The sequence below is a fragment of the Oryza brachyantha genome, chromosome 2 (assembly GCF_000231095.2).
Source record: "Oryza brachyantha chromosome 2, ObraRS2, whole genome shotgun sequence".
Classification (NCBI taxonomy): Eukaryota; Viridiplantae; Streptophyta; class Magnoliopsida; order Poales; family Poaceae; genus Oryza; species Oryza brachyantha.
The window spans coordinates 14,680,949-14,700,539 of NC_023164.2; the positions used below are offsets into that span (position 1 = coordinate 14,680,949).

Here is a 19,591-nt window from a genome sequence, read left to right on the forward strand (position 1 = left end):
GATACCATATTTGTTGTAACTTGATAATTATTAATTTCTAACTTCTAAATTAAATTAATAACTTGCTAAATTAAGAGTCGAGTTGAGTACAACTTCATATTTATTAATTCTACATTTTAGAATTATTAAATAGAAGAAAAAGTAAAGCCAAGTCCATGGTATTCCCAATCACGTGTGCTAAGAGTCATGGTTTTTCCAATCACGTGTATAACAAACAAATACAATCTACAGTATGGTAATACAATCCATATAATCAAATAAACACACCTTCCTAGTTAAAGTACGAAATCCTCAGAGTACCCAATTAGTGTAAGTATAGGTCATCTAAAGTACTTGATTCAGGATTGATGTATTACTATTTAAAAATAAGAGGATATCTCCTTTTAATCAGAATAATTCACCGAGATTTTTTATAGGAAGAATTATGCTCCAAGTAAAACAGGACAGTAGAAATTATGTACACCGTCTAGAGTATAGTACATACACAAAATATAGCAAGTTGCAGCTATAATATTCACTTCTGTCACTATACTATACAGCATGTCCGACCCTGCTGAATCTGTTGCGATGAACTGATAATGATATCACTGACCTATTCAGACCAAATCCATGGCTAGCAAAAGTGGCAAAGGAGCAAGACAAGTGGAAAGTGGTGACTCTCTTAGTCCGCTGGAGAAATCTGCGGTCTCTGTGCCACCTACAAGCTGATAAGTCAAACTTGCTTTGGACAAACTTTGGTTGTTAGTATCCTCATAATGTTCATGCTATATTTGACTTGGAAAATAATGCATGAGGATTTTCCAGGTAGATCATTTGCTCAATAACCACTTGGCATAAGTTTTGCTAGTCTGTCTGCTGCAAGCCTCATGGTTTTGGCATTTCCATTCTGTTTGGCAGCAGAACAAAGTAAACTCCAGGCTGAAGCACCAGATTCTGAAGGGACTACGCTATCAATGAAATGCTCTGCTTCCTTGAACATGCCAGCACGGCCCAAAACCTCAATCATGTGGGAGTAATGCTCCACTGAAGGTTGTATTTTGTAAACCTCGGTCATAGATACAAAGAACTGGAATGCTTCATTTACCAGGCCGGTTTCTGCACAGGCCTTCAGCACCGATAAGAATGCCAGGGAAGTTGGTGGTTTCTCCTTCCTTAACATCTGCACGAACAGGCGAATGGCTGTCTCTGGACAACCATTTTCTACACTAGCGATGATCATTGAGGTCCAAGAAGATGAATTCCTGACTGAAGTATTTCTGAAGGCCTCAAATGCATGTTTAAGGCTACCACAACCAGAGTACATGTCTATAAGGTAATTGCACATACAGGCTCTAGAAACAAGGCCACGCTTCAGAAGGTAAGCATGTGCTTGCAACCCTTCAGTAAGATGTGCATTCTTCCCACAGGAACTCAAGATAAGACATGCAGTTTGGTAGTCAAGAACTCCACTAGAACGTTGGATTGCATGAAAAAGATTAAGTATTCCAAGATGATCACCAAGTTCAGCAAATTCTTGAAACAATGTACCCCAAGAAATCTGACTATTTGAGAGCGACAAACACAAGTGAAGGGCCTTGTGAAAATGTCCTCCTCTAAAGTAAAAGCTAATCAGGCTTCTCAAAACAGGATCACTGGTTCCATAACCATTTCTGATCGAGTTGCTATGGATTTCCATTCCACTTACAACATCCCCAAGAGCCATACACGCTGTAAGTACAGAAGTGTATGTGAATTCATTAGGTTGTACATGCTCCAACTGCATTGTCCTAAACAAATTCATCGCTCTTTCAAACTGACCGTTCAAACAGCTGCCTGATATTATAGTCGACCATGCAGCTGTGCAAGGATCTTTAGTTCTCGAAAGCAGAAGATGTGCTTCCTCCAAAGAACCACATTTAGCATACATATTAACCAATGAATTGGTCACAAAAGAATCTGAAATCATATCAAACTTTAGTACAAAGGCATGTAGCATTCTTCCTGCAGCCAAATCAAGATCAGAAGCACAGGACTTCAAACTGCTGGCCACAATGAACTGGTCCAGCCTTCCCTGGACCGATAGATAATATCTCAGCATTCTCAAAGGTAACATACAGCGGCTCTTACGTAGGGTGGCCCAGTTGACATACATATCCATGAGAGCACTCATGACATACTCATCCGAGTCCAAACCTGCCCTAATGAGGTAGCCATGAATTTCCCTGCCATGATCAAAAGAGCCACTTCTAGTGATAACATGCAAAATACTGCCCAATGTATACTCGTCGCATTCTGTGTGTTTATACATCAGATCTCGGAAATGAACCAAAGCCTCCATGTCACACAGATTGTCCGCATAGCATTGGATGACAGTATTCCAAGAAACCAAGTCTTTTACTTTCAACTCACCAAACACTTTTTGCATCAGCTGCAACTCACTGCTCCTACCATAGAACTCGATCAAGCAGTTCTCCAAGAACTCACTGTTAACGAAACTTGACTTGATCATGTAGCAATGCAGCTGATATCCCAAACTGACACAGGCCAAGCTGGAAGCAGCTCGGAGTGCGACAGACAGAGTGTATGCATCACATGAAACACCACCGTGGACCATTTCCATGAACAGCATTAGTGCCTGATTGTCGCGGCCGTTTTCAGTGTAGGCACTGAGCATAGAAGTCCAGGAAACCAAATCCGGGGAGGCAATACCATTGAACACCTTCTCGGCGCAACCCAGCGACCGGCAGCTCGCGTACATCGTTACGAGGCCATTGGCCACAAAGAGGTCTGCCCCGACGCACCCCATCTTGGACGCCGCAGCATGGACCTGCCTACCCACGCCGAGGCTCCCAACGGCGGCGCATGCGCGCAGCGCGACCGAGAAGACGAACGCGTCGGGCCTCAGCGGCCACTCCACCATGCGGAGAAGCAGCTCCAGCGCCTCGGAGGCCGGCCCGTGCGTAGCGTACCCCGACATGAGCACGGTCCAGGCGACAAGGGACCTGTCCCGCGGCGGCATTGCGTCGAACGCCCGTCGCGCGGGCTGCATGCGCCCGGCGCGCGCGTGGGCGCGCATGAGCGAGAGCTGCGCCGCGGCATCTGGGACGGGTTCCGAGGATCTGTGTAGAACGGCGTGGGAGTGGGACACGCCTGCGCATAGGCGAGAAGAGTGCGGGAACGAGGAGGGAGGAGGAGGAGGAGGAGAAAGCGCCATTGGAGGCTGCTCTGCCTCTGCGACGAGCGACGAAGGATTCGAACGGAGTGGCCAGGAAACGGAGGCGGGGATAAGGTGGAGGTGGGCCGTTTGGGCCTTAAGCGTGAGCCCATTGGATGCTAGGCTGGAAAAAAATCCAGTCCAAAGGCCTGCAATGTCACGTTTTTTTTCTTTTTTAATATTTTAAAAATTATATTTTCGTATTATGTTTTTACAATACGCTGTCCCAAAGGGTGTTTTAGAAAAAGAAAAAGCAATACGCTCTATGTGGATTTTTTTTAAAAGAAAAGAACAGTACCTGCTCCTAATGGGTGTTTTTTCGGAAGGGTATATAGAAAATAGATATTTGGAGTAAAAGGCAAGTTAGAGAAAATTTAAATCTATTTAATCTTTAATGTTCTATTTTATTTCTCTAAGAGCATCTTCAAGATTCTATTATTATCACTAGAGTTTATATTCAACTTCATTATTCCGTATAAGTTTGGCTCTCTATTTCATGTTGCCTTGTGGGCTAATCTAGATTAGATCATACCCTTTCGATTATACATTAATCGCTCGAGTACTGCTAGAGGATGGTATATCATTAAAGACAATGAATATTTTGTATCTACTCTATAGTGCACAACTCTATTCACTCATCATTATAATCGTGCGATACATCCAACCATCCAAAACATAGGTGTACAATTCATCAATCAGATAATCCTCCCCTATAACAAGTATAAAAAGCGCCAACACACTACTATAGCATTAACACGAGTATCTCACCAATGTTAACATGAAAACTTGGATACTATTCATAATATCGGTCTAGTGCCATACCTAGTAATGCGGGTACCAAACATTAAACATAGGTCTAATATCTGCCATGTTTTTGGTATTATGGTAACTGAAGGTTTCATGGCAACTATATCATCGTACTACGTGGTCTAATGACTATATATGTTAAGACATTTTATAGTTGTGTATGGAGCTATACGTAGCTGTGGGTGACAAGAGCCAAACCATGCTGTATGGTTGGATCAAGCTAGCCTAGGACAACCCAGATCACCTAGGCCGCGTTCGTGTGAGTGAGAGGTAAATTAACTTATTCCGGTACGGAAAACGTACTAATATTTATATATGATTAATTAATTATTAGTTATTAAAAAGTATAAAATAGATTAATATGATTTTTTAAAATTTTCCTATAGAAATTTTTTTGCAAAAAATACACCGTTTAGTAGTTCGGAAAGCGTGCACGTAAAAAACGAGGGTGATAAGTTAACTTAGAGGGGGTGAAGAACGCGACCCTAGCATTTATGGGCATCCATGCGAAAAGTTCATCTAGGAAACGAGCACAGAAGGCGGCACGTGGATAATTTTTTTAAAAATATTTTAATAAATAATTTTATTAGTAGACCTTGAAGGTAAATATTTCCACAATCTTAACATTTTTAACCGCGTGGCCTCTCCTGACGTGACAAAAAGAGCTATGACACCAAACAGACCAGCGTGTCGGGTCTGCCACGCCACCATTACCGGCGTGACAAGATAATACTATCATGTCAACTACTTTATATGACAGCGTTGTTTTGCCATGACAAATGGGGTGACATGAATAGAAGATTAAAAAAATTTAACAACGAGGTTCAATAATAAAATTATTTTTATAAAAGGTTTTAAAAATAAAAAAATCGCAAGTGGATGGGCACATGGGAGGTGTGCTCACCATTTGCGACTACTTAAATTTGCTGGCTAGTTTTACATTTTTCCTAACTTATTTCATACCTTGCCTGGTAGATTATTTGATAGCTTCCTTATAGTTTTTCGTTGTACGTGCAATCTGCCAAGTAATTTAGCATTGTCGCATGAGCAACTTCAGGTCGATCGAAAATTCGAAATTAACATGGACAAAACACGAGCGTCCTTTTCTGTGCCAAAAGAAATCGCAATAGTAAAATTCTAAAAAAAATGCAATAGTGAATCTATGAATGAGTATTGCATGTAGTGAACACTGAACATCAATCATGTGAGAAACGGACTCTTATTTGTAAAACCACAGAGACTGGATTTATTTCATATTTCGGAGTCAAATGCTACACCGGCAGCAACAGACCATCACGCCATACGCCCATACTGCTATGCTGCAGATTCCACAAGATTGTACTCCCCCGTTTACTAGAGATCGACTAATGCAAGACAGTAATTAATCGCTTGGAGTGTAATTTTCAGATGTCAATGCATCGATCGCGTGTGATCATCAAGCGTCAGCCTTGGCTGGAGGTGCTTCTGGTGCAGCAGAAGCAGCAGCAGCAGCAGCAGCAGGTGCTTCTGCCGCGGTGGTGGTAGGAGGAGCTGCTGCTTCTGTTGTTGCCGGAGCCGGAGCAGGAGCAGGAGCAGAAGAGGCTTCAGCCTCCCAGAAGGAGGTCTTCTTCCCTGTCTTTGAGACCGTCTGGAAAACGTCTTCTGGTTTGACATTGCCCTTGACTGTCACCTTCTGCTGCTCCAAGTCTATGTCGAAGGTCTCCACGCCTGGTTCATGAGATGTGTCAAACATAAGCAACTCTGATCGATGGGTAATAATACAATTTTATAGTTCTTGAGTAGATACTGAGAGATAATAAAATTTTACACTAAAATTTTAGTACTTTTGGTACCTTTTCAAAAACTATAAAATTTCTCTACTAGTATCGATTCTAGCTACCTCTTGTAACCATTTTATTAAAATGGTGAGTCAAGTTTCAGATTTCATAGCGACGAGTTAACGATCGATCAATTTCACGTAAACGGTGTCACTGATCCGTTGCTGGTACAATGATTTTGATGTGATCAGAGAGTTTTTAATTTACATGTAGAAGAAATAAAAGCATCGATAGCGTTGGAACAAAAGCATGGTTTCATGTAATAGAAATTAAATTAGTTACCTTCCATTTTCGTGAGCACTCTCTTTACTGCTCCGGCACAACCTTGGCATGACATACCAACCTTGAGGACAACAGTCTGCGCATGATAAGATGAACATGGTTATACCCCGGCATTGCCGTTTAGCAGATCAACAGACGCAAAACCAAAAATTCAGCAACCACCTACCACTTCATATAATCTGAAGCTTAGCAAAAGTAACAAAATTTATTTGAAAAGAAATGATGCAAAACGAGAAACTGCATCGATTTCTCCTGCTAACGCCATGCTGTTGAACTGCATCCAGGGAAGGAGACTGTTACCTCAGCGGCCATGGTCGTTGGCGGTAGGAAGAAGAAGACGAAGAAGCAGCAGCAGCAACCGGAGCACGGTGGTGTTCAGCTGCTGATTCAGAAGAGAACCTGGCGCCTGCCTGCAGTGCAAGAAGCTTCATGGATCGGAGGCCGCTTAAATAGACGAGACGATGCGTAGCGAGGAAGCGGATGGCCGGTGACCGGTGGGTGGACGTGCACCAAACACGCATAAGAGCAAAAAAGAAAGAAAGAAAGAAAGAAAAGCCCTCACCCTGCTCTGAAATGGATCTGCCGTTTTTTGTTCTTCTGTAGATGCCCTGATCTGGCTAAAGCCTTCCTGCTTTAGTTGAGGCTGGGTAGTACACTAGTACCAGAAGAAGTACATCTTTCTCCCCCATTGTGTAGTACAGATGTACAATTGCTGCTTGTCATCGGTTGCTGCAACAAATAAGATGTAATCCTCTCCCTTGCAAAAAAAAGTTGTGAGATTCTCTTCTCAAGGGCAAGAGAGTGTTTTGAGATTGTGCTTATGAATAATCCAGTGCTTATCGCTTTGCCCATTTGGTGCTGCTGCTGGCTGACTTTTTTGGGGCTGGGGGGTATCTGATATTCTGATCAGACATCACCCTTAACAGTGATTTCATCCATGTCACCAGGTTTCTCTCTTTCATGATTCCTTCTTAATTAGAGTCTTAATTGGTAATTTCTTGAGTTCATTTGATCTGGGTCACCTTTATCTATTTTTATTCCGTTTGTAGTGTTGTCAGAGCATGACAAAAGCATGGTTTTTATGGTTGATCAGTTTTATGATGATCACAGAAAAAATATCTTGGGTTCTTGAAAGGCTTCAAGATAGAGTTTGGCATCCCATGTTCTCCTTTTATCAGTTGCATCACCAGTTAGTTCATCTTAAATTCTGTTAATTGCACTAGACATCTCAAATTCCGTTTGTCCACAAAGCTGAAAAGCAGAGATGGATTTTGTGGTGCTTGGGCTGAGATGAATTGGGACCCAGCTGGTTCTGTGGTTAGACGAGTAGCTCGGCCGATGGAGAAGCAATCATGCATTCATGCGACGGCATTTCGCCGGTGCTAGCTAACGCCTAGCACTACTGTCTACTAGCACCGGTCTTACGTAGCATTAAAATGCCCTCGAATAATTAAATATTAGAAAGTAATTAAGTTGCGCAACCATGATAGCATATACCAGCATATAAAATTTTCACTCATTGATTTAATCTGCAAGTGAAGAAAAGATTAGCGCACCATGCAAACAGTACCACACTATAGGGCATGTCTTTTTTTTTTTAAGTTAATATTGTAAATTGTAGGCCTGAATGAGACCGTGGCCTAAAATTACTCCATTGTCTTAAAGAATATCAGAAAGATTTAGAGGGTGATTGTTATATTTACAAACAAAAATGAATTTATGAATAAAACTTTTATATGTGTATTCTTAATGATCTATAAGCCAAAGCAGCTGGGAAATAAAATTTGGTAAAAAAAACTCCAAAATCAACTTTAAATTTAAAGTTGAGAATTTAAATTTTAGCTTATAAGCATAAGCTGAAGCGAAAAATAAAGATGTTATGTGGCACAAGGATAACATTACTTTTTGCAACTGTCATAATCATGTCATCAATCTCTGCTGACATAGCTGTTAAGCTGTGGATGAACTTAAGTAACCATAAATATATTCTACAATTACATAGAAGTAACATCCCCAGAAATTGGGCAACGAGCTGTTACGATAAACAGACAGAATATTCACATTGAGTTGAGAAAATAAGGGGCATGTGAATTAGAATAACTTGTTTAAAGAGTAAATGAGTGAAATTTGAGGATAGAATTTGGGGAGAGGAGAAGACCTAGCTCCTCCAAAAGAACAGGTAACTAGCCGGTTTCTGCTTCTTTTTTCCTGGACAAAAAATTGAATCCATTTTTTAATTCACCGATAACTGATTTTTGAATATAAAATCTTGGATCCAAACTTTTGTCCACAAGTTTAAATCCAAAAGTCAACTGCGTCAATTAAAAATTCGGAGGGAGTTTAAATTATCATCAACAAACTTAAGTACTGCAAAATATCATTGTACAAGTCCCTTTTTACTGCCGCTGTTAGGTTTCTATCATATATTTATGCTAAATCATCTAAAAGAGCAGTTTGCCCCTTGAATTATGTAAATGCCTCTCATACTAAATGATGCCCAAACTACACTTAAGAATATCATAAATAATTGAATGGTAAACTGTTGCATTTTTTTATATGCAAATTATGTCGAATACGGTCTTAATAGAGGTCAGATTTTGCAATCGACAAATCACTGGTTATATAAATTTCCATCGACAAACTTGAGTTCTCCGAAATGACATTATACAAGCTCCCTTTTGCCACCACTACAAGGTTTCCATCTATTCACCTCCATTAAACCTTCTAAAAAGACCATTTTGACCCTCGAATTATGTAAATACCGTCATTCTAAATGCTCAAACTACCCATAAATTTTCATAAATAATTTAATGAAAAATTGTTGCATATTTTTGTGTACAAGTTCTGCAGAATGATCATAACTGCGGTCTTTTTAGAGGTAAAATAGTCCTTTTACACAATTTTATGGAGGTTTATGGATGAAACCTAATGTTGGTGGCAAAATAGGCCTAGACGCAAGACGCTTGAGTGATGATATATTATAGAACTCACATTCGTTGACAATAATAGTAATATCGATCATTTGTCAATGATAAATACTCCTTTGTCTTTAAATAATTGACGTTGTTGATTTTTTTATACACGTTTGACTATTCATCTTATTAAAAAAAATTGTTAAATATGTAAAGCTATATATGCATAAAATATATATGCATAAAAGTATAGTTAACAATAAATGAAATGATATAAAATAATTAATAATTATGCAATTTTTTTGAATAAGACGAATAGTCAAACGTATATAGAAAAATCAACGACGTCAAATATTTAGGGATGGAGAGAATATAAAATTTGTTTTACCTTTTTTTAAGGATAGATACCGGCCTGCTACTACCGCGTACGGACATTTTGCATCTTCGGCTGTTATAGTCGAACGAATATGTATCTTGTCCGGGCTTTTCATTTGGCCCAGATAACCCATTTTGTCCAAGGACCCACTCACAGCAAAGCCTTAGATACTGAGCCCATTAACATAATGACGCCGGGGTACCGAAATTCTCGATGTATGTATGCTACACGCATATTATACTCCTTTTCATGGGCGTATATTGGGGACCACCACTCCACCAGAAAAATCTTAGGTACATATTATGTATAGGTAAAAAAAATAGCTCTTAAGAAAACTCTCTTAATAATATGTGATGGCAATGTTTCAATCAATTTAATATTTATATGGTATATTTATGGCATTTAAAAAATCATATAAATTGGACCAACCAAATGCAGAATTCTTGATATGCTACTTTTGCATAAACTGATGATCGAACATCCTCTAATCTTGATCATGATATGCAAACAATAAACAAATTCTTTTGAGATTGCAGCTGCTATATATCATTACAGATAAATTTCTTAAACTGCTAAGTGGTGTGATTATTTTTTAAAAAAATTAATTTTATTTTAAATAATTAAATAAAAACTACAGTGAATTCATGGTACATCAACATAGGCCGCGTTCGTGAGAGGAGGTAACTTACCTGGCATGAAAAACGTAGTAATAGATTAGTATATGATTAATTAGTTATTAATTATTAAAATATATAAAATAGATTAGTATGATTTTTTAAAATAACTTTTCTATAGAAAATTTTTATAAAAAATATACTGTTTGTTTAGTAGTTCGGAAAGCGTGCGCGTAGAAAACGAGAGGATAAGTTGACTTAGTGGTTCGGACGAACCCGGCCATGGTGGGTGAGTGTAACTTAGTAAAAGAACTTGAGAAGTGACCAGTGAGTGTGCCAATGCAACAAATTAGCAGGTGGGTGCAATCTAGCATCAAAATTTGAGTGTACTGGTGCAACAACTTCAGAAATTGGGTGCGATTGGTAACGAGTGAGCCCGCTAATAAAAATACTTGAGCATTTAAGAATTTTTTCTTGTACACATTAGGTTTCTAAGTACTTGTTTTGTCAAGTAGTTTTGTATAAGAAACTTTTTTTTTCATTCCAGTAATTAAAAGTTAAGTAAAATTTAATATGTACATATGTTTTTCACTTGAGATCTGAGAAGCTGTAGGAAAAATATCTAAACCAGTAGTGCAAAGTCATTAATTGAATCAGCAAAACTGATCAAATATAAGATTGGAAGGTAATGTCGGTAGGATTGCTACGTGATGGCATATTGATATGGTAAAAATACTCATCTAGCACTCATTAACAAAATATAGCTAAACTGTTGCACCTAAATACTAAGAGGGTGATTGTTTGGTTTTTCTATATGTAAATAAAACTTTTATATATGTGTTCTTCGCGATATAAAAGTTAAGGCTAAAAATAACCTACGATAAAAAATATTAGAATCAACCGTAATTTTAAGATTAATAATTTAAATTTTAGCTTATAAACATAAGTAGAAGCAAAAGAACGATGCTGTAAATTATCAAGTTTGTTGAACTAGAAGTTATCCACTTGACAGGTTTTTGTACTTGCACGATCAATTCTCAAGTTCTCATACAATTTACTCTTAAGTTGATGCACTACTGGTACAATTACTGTAAAATATATCTATATTAATTTTAAATCTGCGAAGATTAATGCTCCTTAGTTTATCATATAGCGCATGTTTGGTTTGACCCAACTTTCCCTACCAAAATATTGGCATTTTAAATTAAATTTTAATTTGGTATTGTTTGGTTTATGACCATTATTTACCTATGAAACACATATCTTACCAAAATATTGGTATTGGCAAAAACTTACCTATAATTTTTTTAATCTATATTTTAGCATAGTATCAAACCAAACAAGCACATACTAATATATATTAAGCATCTTCCTTGATAAGCCAAACAACTACTATCTTCATCCCATAATAACCTTATTTTTCGTTTTTTCGTGTCCAACATTTGACCATTCGTCTTATTTGAATTTTTTTTGCAATTAATATTTTTATTGTAACTAGATGATAAAATACGAATAGTACTTTATACGTGACTATTTTTTTTAAGTTTGTATATAAATTTTTCAAATAAGACGAATGGTTAAACATTTGACACAGAAAAACGAAAAATGAGGGTATTACGAGACGGAGGCAGTAATAACGTAAAACACACGCCTTCAACCCCCCCCCCCCCAAAAAACAATTTTTTAGATAATAGCGTTGCGACCTTTACTTCAAATATGGGTTACAACCATTTCTTACAGAGGCCACAGGATAAATTACTATGACTTACAAAATTACGACTAATAATTAAAAACAAGAAAACTATTTAGAATACCACTTTAAAGGGAGAAGTTTCACCATTTACCATGAAATTCTCACAGCTTTTAGGTTTTACTACCCAATGGACGTGACTTACAAAATTTATCACGAGGGATGTGAATATCTATGTTCTATATACTACCTCCGTCCCAGTATATTCTCACTATTCACTTATAACTTTTAATTATTCGTCTTATTTAAAAATTTAGTGCAAATATAAAGATTTATAAGTAATAATTAAACTATTTTTAATAAAAAAAATAATAAACAAAATAAATAATATTTTTAAAATTTTTTGAATAAGACGAGTGGTCAAAATCACAAACAGAAAGTCAAAATGCCATAGTAACTATGGGACGAAGGGAGTCTTATGTGCCACTCCGTCCATTCATCCACCCCTTCCGCCTACCTCCATCGCCGTTTGTTTCTCTGCAGCCACTACGCCTGCACTACTCGTCATTGCCATCCTCAAGGTGGACGTCTATGGCCATGATAAAGCTCTCCAGAGACGAGGGGTGCGATCTGCTTCTCCACGATGACGCTCATCCCTGTCGCCATCAATGTCTGTCCATAGGAGCATGGGCAGGGGAAGGGAGGGAGGGGACGACCATGGTGGTGGTGCGTGCTACTACCTTCTTTGTCGCCATCAATGGGGATGAGAATTGCTATGGTCGTCCGCACTATGGGTTTCTTCGTTCTTGGGGACTTGCGCATCCTTCGTCCCCTCACTGGAGCCTTTGCGGTCTCGGACGAAGGTAGGTTTGGGTTTGGTGTGAAAATCACGCGAATTGGGTGTGGTAAATCCTAACGGCAGTGTGGATTTTCTTAAATTGTGCAATTACTCACCTTTGAGGCACATATTTTCATATATGGTTGGCCATGGTACGTATGAAAAGTTGTATGTAGTTCTTGATTTTCTCAAACTAAAAACTAGAATCTTCGAAATCAGCGGCCGATCTTTGTATCTATTGAATTATGATCTTATCATCCTCAATGATTGATGTCAAAACAAAGCGAAAGATAAAATCGGAAAATAAAGTAGCTATATCAATCATCCTTCACATGTATCATGCCATCACTGTTGTCATCGAACCGAACCGTACAAGGACACCGCACCAATACGTAATCTCCAACGAAAATCAACAATTGAAGCATATGAGGCCACATCAATCGAGGATACACAACAAAACGAATTGCTAGTCACCTCACCTTTCCTAAGCGTGGGTCTCCATTACCGATTTGGTTTTCACTTAATGAACCGATGCTCTTTCTTTCATGACAGGGGATTGTAGATAGCCTAAAAAACAAAAAGAAAATTTGTCAAATCACACCACCTGTATAAGTAAATGCCTTTTTCTCCCCTAAGGTCTTTATCATTTCGTTTTTTCAAAGGAAAATTAATTTCTGAATAAAATTTTATATATATGTTCTTAGTTATCTAAAAGCAAATGTTGAAAAATAAACCACAATAAAAAATCTTCAAAATCAACTCTAAATTTAGATAGATCAAGAAGTGATTTACAAATTTTTGTGATGAACAAATTGGTGGTTTGAGATGACAAAATGTTTTTTTATAAATTGATCGGACGGTTAGACTGTAGGTATATGGCGGTCAGATCCTATAATAAAATTTTAAAATTTTATCTTAAGCAGAAATATAAGTGAAAAGTTAAGACTATAAGGTTGTCGGAATTATTTACGGTAAATGATGTGGTGAGACATTCGAGCTCATAAGTACCAGTGGCAGTGTAATAGCTTTCACGGTTTCACGAACCAACCATGCGTTCAGGTTCAGAGATCTGCATCTACGTATTTGTTAGGAAATCGACCATCGGGACGATGACTCGGAGGAGCAACCACTGATGCACACAACGATTAGCACTAGGAAGCAACGTAATCTTATCAAGAAATCAGAACGGCATGCAGAAGATTGGGCTAATGGGCTATGCCCGCCGTAGGTGTTGGGTTGCGCCTTTCTTTTACGTATTCGTGCTATTAATAAAAAAGGAAAGAAACGCTCAAAGGCAGAGCTGTCGCCGATGGAATACGCGTACCTGCGACGCTCGTTGGTCGCGTGGGCATGGACGCAAATCCGCCGGGCGGGGCGGTGTGGCCCATGCTGCCGGCTGTGACCGTGCAGAGCAAGGCGCGGTGTGCGGCGGTCTCGGTCGGCAGACGCAAGTGGCGAACGTGCCAAACGCCAGTTTCCCCTTCGTCACCCCGCTGCCGCTGCGGCTGCCCAATCGCGTCGCTGTCGCTGCCGTCGCGCTCGCCGTTCGGGGTCCCTTGGCCACGCCAGCGAAACGCACGCACGCAGGGTAGGGCGCCGCGCCGCTCGACTTGTCGTACCGTCGTCGCGATCCCTTCCCGTCCCTTGAAACCAAAGCCAGAATCGATCCCCGCTCTTCGCCTTTCGGCCGCCTCACGCCTTCCCCTTTTAAGCCTCCCTTCGGTCTCGTCGTCCCTGCCCACCCCACCCCACCCACGTACGCCATCGTCGTCGTCGATCCGTCCATCCATACGATCCGCCTGCCCGACGGTCGATCGGTCGGTCGCTTGCTTTCTTGGGTTGTTGCTGCGAGGGGCGAGCTACAGCCCGGGCATGGCGGAGGAGCAGAGGTGGCAGGAGGGGCACCGCCTGTGCGCCAACAACTGCGGCTTCTTCGGCAGCCCCGCCACGCTCGACCTCTGCTCCAAGTGCTACCGCGACCGGCAAGACCGAGGCGCGGCGCGCCCGTCTGCCGCCCCCTCGGCGCTGTCGTCGTCTCCTCCGGCGTTCTTGCCTTCCTCCTCTGCCACGGAGGCCGCCGGCCTCGTCGTTGCCGTTGCCGCTGCCGCGGCCGCGCCCTCGCCGTCACCGGGCGCGAAGGCGGGCAGGTGCGCGAGCTGCAGGAAGCGGGTGGGGCTGACGGGGTTCGCGTGCCGGTGCGGGTCCACGTTCTGCGGCGCCCACCGGTACCCCGAGCGGCACGCCTGCGGCTTCGACTTCAAAGCCGCCGGCCGCGACGCCATCGCGCGCGCCAACCCGGTCATCAAGGGCGACAAGCTCAAGGACAAGATCTGATCCCCCACGCCGGAGCAACGCTAGGTGGATTCCAAATTACTACTACCATGTCTCTGTAAGCTCGCCGGCCGGCGGCGAAATCGCCAGCCGTGCAGCATATGCATTCGACTGAAACCAAAAACGAAAATCGGTTTCGCGTAGTCCAATCACCTCTGATCCTCCCTTCTCCTCAGTGCCGACTGCGTGCAAACGCGACGAACTCAGAACCGATCCGTTTGTTGATAATCCCATGTCGAGTAGATCACCTCTCTGACCAAACTCGTACCGAACGTTAGAAATTTGACGCGCGAGTAGTTCTTTTTTTATGAAGGGAGTAGCTTTCTTTGAGCGCGAGGAAGTCGCAGGATTAGTTGGCCGATGGCAACATGTCGATGCAAACGAGGGTGGCAGGTCGCGCAAGCTACAAAGATCTGGATTAAAATTTAAAAATGATATGCGTATGCGATTGTGTGCACACTTTACGCGCGTACCGTGTGCGTCATGGCTGGTACATTGGGGGAGAAATTGAGAGCATGGATTTGTTAAATCAAAATCAAAATCGGGCGCCTAATCAAGTGGAGTTTGTAAAAGAAAAGGACAATTTTACTCTGCCGTGTGCTTGGCCTGGACAGGTTTTGATGTGTTTACACACGGTGGTTTAGGGAGACGGTTTAGCTCGTCAAGATGGTGACCAAACTTCCTCTAGTTTTTGTATCTCCTTTCTTTCGTTCTTTTTCAGAAATTTCACTCGAGGTAGCATGCTTTCTTTATTTGTTTCTCACTTTTTACAAACTTATATAGTCTCATCCTTTTGGTTCTGCTTATGCTTATAAAGCAAAATTTTATTTTTAAACTCAAATATGGAGTTAATTTTGAAGATTTTCATTGTATTTATTTTTTAGACTTGGATTTTGGATCGCTAAGAGCATATATAAAAAAGTTCTATTCTAAAATTATTTCTCATTTGAAATATGTCATTTGGATTTTTTTTCTACAATATTCAATCAATCACCCCCATAGGGGCCGGACTTCTATGCTCGTTTGGAAGATGTCGACGTTGTTTAGATTATTGCTCAAATGAACCTTACCAAAACTTGGCATTCCAAATATCGGTAAGTTGATCCTTTGCCAAATTTCAAAGGGCAAGATTATTTGGTTGTGTATCATTTGTTTCTCATATTTTATCCTACCAAAATTACACATCATTTTTTATGGGGATCAAATGGCCGCTCATCTACCTTTATCCTTGGAAGCTCAGGCAGAAGCCCGTTTACTTATGTTTTCTCATAGGAATCTCCTATCTCCCGCTATTGGAGATCCTATTTGTATACCAACTCAAGACATGCTTATCAGACTTTATGTATTACCGATTGGAAACCCCAACTCAAAACATTTTGATCAATTCATGACGATTATAAGTAGAAAGTTCATATTCTTCCATCATTGATAAACAGTTTGTCAGACAGTGCTCAACACAATTACCACAAATATACAAACTCCGAAATCAATACTATAATTAAGCAATTGTTTCCTTTTAATATCCTTTTCAAATCTCCAATCCACAAGGGGTAGATCTTTAGGGCATACGCGAACACATATTTCACAACCAATACATTTATCAAATTCAAAGTGAATGGCAACTAAGCAGCTTCCAGGATCAAGCTCATCATCCCAAATTTTGGTAGATTACTGTGATTTTTGCCAAATTCTCTTGGACACATATTGACGTCAAAAATATGATCCGACGTGTCACACACGAAGGCCTGAGAGTCAATTTTAGACAGCTCTAGTGCATGACCTAAATTCTTAGAATGATGCGTGGGCGTGCCAGTCAGTTTAACCCTGCAACTGACAAGATGAACAGTAAAACAAACCAATCGGCTATCAAGCCAATAAGCCCAGCCGATCGAATGTTGATGCTGCAACGGTTAGCCGATAGGACCAACGATCGGCTGTAAAAAACATGGATCAGCTAGAAACACCAATAGAAATAGACTTGAAATAAATACTAGACCAACGTAATCCGCCAAGTTACTTATTAATCTTAGTCGATCGGACAAGCCCCTATAACCAGATCGAACTAGACGTACTAAGATTGGACTTAACCAAGACAGTATACAGTAGAGCACGATATGATTATAGGAAACTTGAAGATCGATAAGGCTAACAAATAAACTGACGAATTACTTGGAATAAACAATGAATCATGTGTTGCGATCGGCTAAAACCAATTTGCATGTAATTCACATAAGTCAATGCAACATAAATAACTGCCGATCTAACTAAATCAAGCCGATTGATATAAAAATAATACAGTAAGGTAATCGGCCACTCTATTGATGAAAATATGATAAACATGCAGACCGGCAAAAATCATCGGCTATAGACGGCGGACAACAAACAAGATTTATAAAATACCTAGCCCAGATTGCTGAGAATAATCATATAAGATCGGACCCAACCGAGACAGTTCAAGATTAAACCTAGCAATGTTAGAATATATACTAAACAGATCTAGATTGCTATCAAGCCAATAAGCCGATGACTGATAACTTATCGGCTGGTACTCCGATAAAATAGTGAACAAAATGCATCAATCTAATATAAACCATCTGACAAACGCAATCTACTAGATCGGACCTAACCGAGACAGTACTAGATTGAATATGTCAAATAGCGAATATCAAACCAACATAGATCGTCTAAAGTGGTCGACCAGATCAACTCAAAATACGAAAGTGATCTAAGTTGAAACTAATACGATAACTAGCAATCGCGCAACTAGATTAGAAGATCAGACCGAACCGAGACAGTTCCAATCTAGCCGAACGATTACCGTGGTCCGACGAAACGTAGGACTTACCCCTCCGTCGGAGATCGAAACGATGCAGCCCCACGTCAGGTGCCAAGTTCCGCTGGAGTTGAAACCTCGACTAGGGGGTGGCGATGCGCCGAAAAAAATTGATCTAATTGATTGATATATGAAAAACAATGATCCCGGGCATACATATTTATACCCTCGAGTTGAGGCTTCCGCTCTCTTAGAGGGCGGTAGGAGGTTAGATCTGTGATTTTTTGAAATGAAAAATCAAATTTGTGAATTATTTAATAAATAAAATTAAAAATCCAAAAAATTCGTTTCCCCTCTAGTCCTCTACTGTATACGGAGTACTTTGCACGCTCACACGCTGGCTCTCTTGGACGGTTCGACACAGCTACCGGATCGACGGATGTCACGGATCGACCGGTCTCTGATCGCCATTGGCCCTCGGCACGCCTGGCTTGCCGGGAGCCATGAGTGGCCCGATTTAATAAGCCGTACGCTTCAATTCACCCAACGCCGATCGAGTCGAATCGATGGATCTCTCTGCCTAGGTACGTACGTGCGTAGCGCGACAGAATAATTGCGCGAGTAGTTCTCGTAGCGGTTGAAACAGTGTCACGCGCGATTGCATTGCATTGCAACTCCCTCCGTATGACTGAGGTGGTAATTGGACGAGTGACTTAGTTATTTCTCCGTTGAATGTTTAGATGCTTATTATAAATAGTAAACATAGATTATTAATAAAACATATCTATAAATAAAACATATCTATAATCTTGGACTAATTTACGAGACGAATCTATTAAGCCTCATTAATCCATAATTAGTCTATATTATGCTATAGTAAACATACTCTAATTATGGATTAATTAGACTTAAAAAATTTGTCTCGTGGATTACCACTTATTTATGAAATTAGTTTTTTATTAGTCTATGTTTAATACTTTAAATTCAAATTAGTGTCCAAACATCCGATATGACATGGGGCTAAAAAGTTTAGCCCCATCTAAACAACTCCTAAGGCCGCTTTCGATGGAGAGAGGAGGTAAGTTAACTTATCTGGCACGAAAAACGTAATAATAGATTAGTATATGATTAATTAATTATTAATTATTAAAAACATATAAAATAGATTAATATGGTTTTTTAAAACAAATTTTCTATAGAAATTTTTTTATAAAAATATGCCGTTTAACATCTCGGCAAGCGTGCGCGCGGAAAAAGACCGGGACTTAGTTAATTTATCACCGTAGCCGAACACGGCCTAAAATCGACTGCTACTTACGATCTTCAATTCGTCGCATCATTTTCCGGCCGCTCCATCGATCCCGATCGACCGATCCAATCGTCCATAACTCTCAGTCTCACCAACGCGCGACACAGGTCTATGTCCGTGTTTGTGACTTTTGTGTGCATCGCATCGATCTCCCGTTGGTAGATACCTGAACTGAGTTTTAGAAAAGGTTGTGCTTTTGAGCTATTGGAGTAAAACAAAGGTTAATTAGAAATATATCTTTAATTATCTAATTGGGTCTATATTATTGCAAGTGGTGGAAGTTAGATCCATGCCACTATATGGCTAAGATAAGTTTTATAACTTTTTTCGACCATATTTTTAGTGCAGGCCAAAATGCCCGTCTCCTGTAACTAAACAATTTAATATTCTTTGAATCTATACGGGCATGCTTGTATTTCTGATTCAGTCAACACTTTATATCTCAAAATGGTCAAATCTATTTCAAAATAATTTACACATAAAAAAAAGGGAAAAATGTGGGTGTTAGAGAAGCTCACCGCTGATGGAGGGTCACCATCGTTGGGCTATGTGTTGCTGAGGAGGAGTCATCTTTTCTAACCTTAATATTGTCGGGTTGTGTGTCATTGTCGAACTTGTTGTCCCTAACCTGCCACTGGATCTGCTCGCC

At 40.2% G+C, this 19,591-nt stretch overlaps 3 protein-coding genes across 3 annotated transcripts; 1 reads left to right on the top strand and 2 right to left on the bottom strand.

Moving 5' to 3' along the window:
- Positions 1-403: 403 nt before the first annotated feature.
- On the bottom strand, positions 404-3,208 carry LOC102705785 (pentatricopeptide repeat-containing protein At4g39530-like). The gene has a single exon (XM_006647273.2). The coding sequence runs from the start codon at positions 3,191-3,193 to the stop codon at positions 818-820; it is 2,376 nt and encodes a 791-aa protein (XP_006647336.1). The 5' UTR covers positions 3,194-3,208; the 3' UTR covers positions 404-817.
- Positions 3,209-5,186: 1,978 nt separating this feature from the next.
- On the bottom strand, positions 5,187-6,779 carry LOC102706073 (copper transport protein ATX1). The gene is made up of 4 exons (XM_006647274.3): positions 6,662-6,779; positions 6,400-6,509; positions 6,100-6,175; positions 5,187-5,707 (listed from the first exon to the last, which is right to left on the bottom strand). The coding sequence occupies exons 2-4, from the start codon at positions 6,409-6,411 to the stop codon at positions 5,436-5,438; spliced, it is 360 nt and encodes a 119-aa protein (XP_006647337.1). The 5' UTR covers positions 6,412-6,509; positions 6,662-6,779; the 3' UTR covers positions 5,187-5,435.
- Positions 6,780-14,186: 7,407 nt separating this feature from the next.
- LOC121053598 (zinc finger A20 and AN1 domain-containing stress-associated protein 5-like) lies at positions 14,187-15,003 on the top strand. The gene has a single exon (XM_040521180.1). The coding sequence runs from the start codon at positions 14,402-14,404 to the stop codon at positions 14,861-14,863; it is 462 nt and encodes a 153-aa protein (XP_040377114.1). The 5' UTR covers positions 14,187-14,401; the 3' UTR covers positions 14,864-15,003.
- The last annotated feature ends 4,588 nt before the right edge of the window (positions 15,004-19,591 follow it).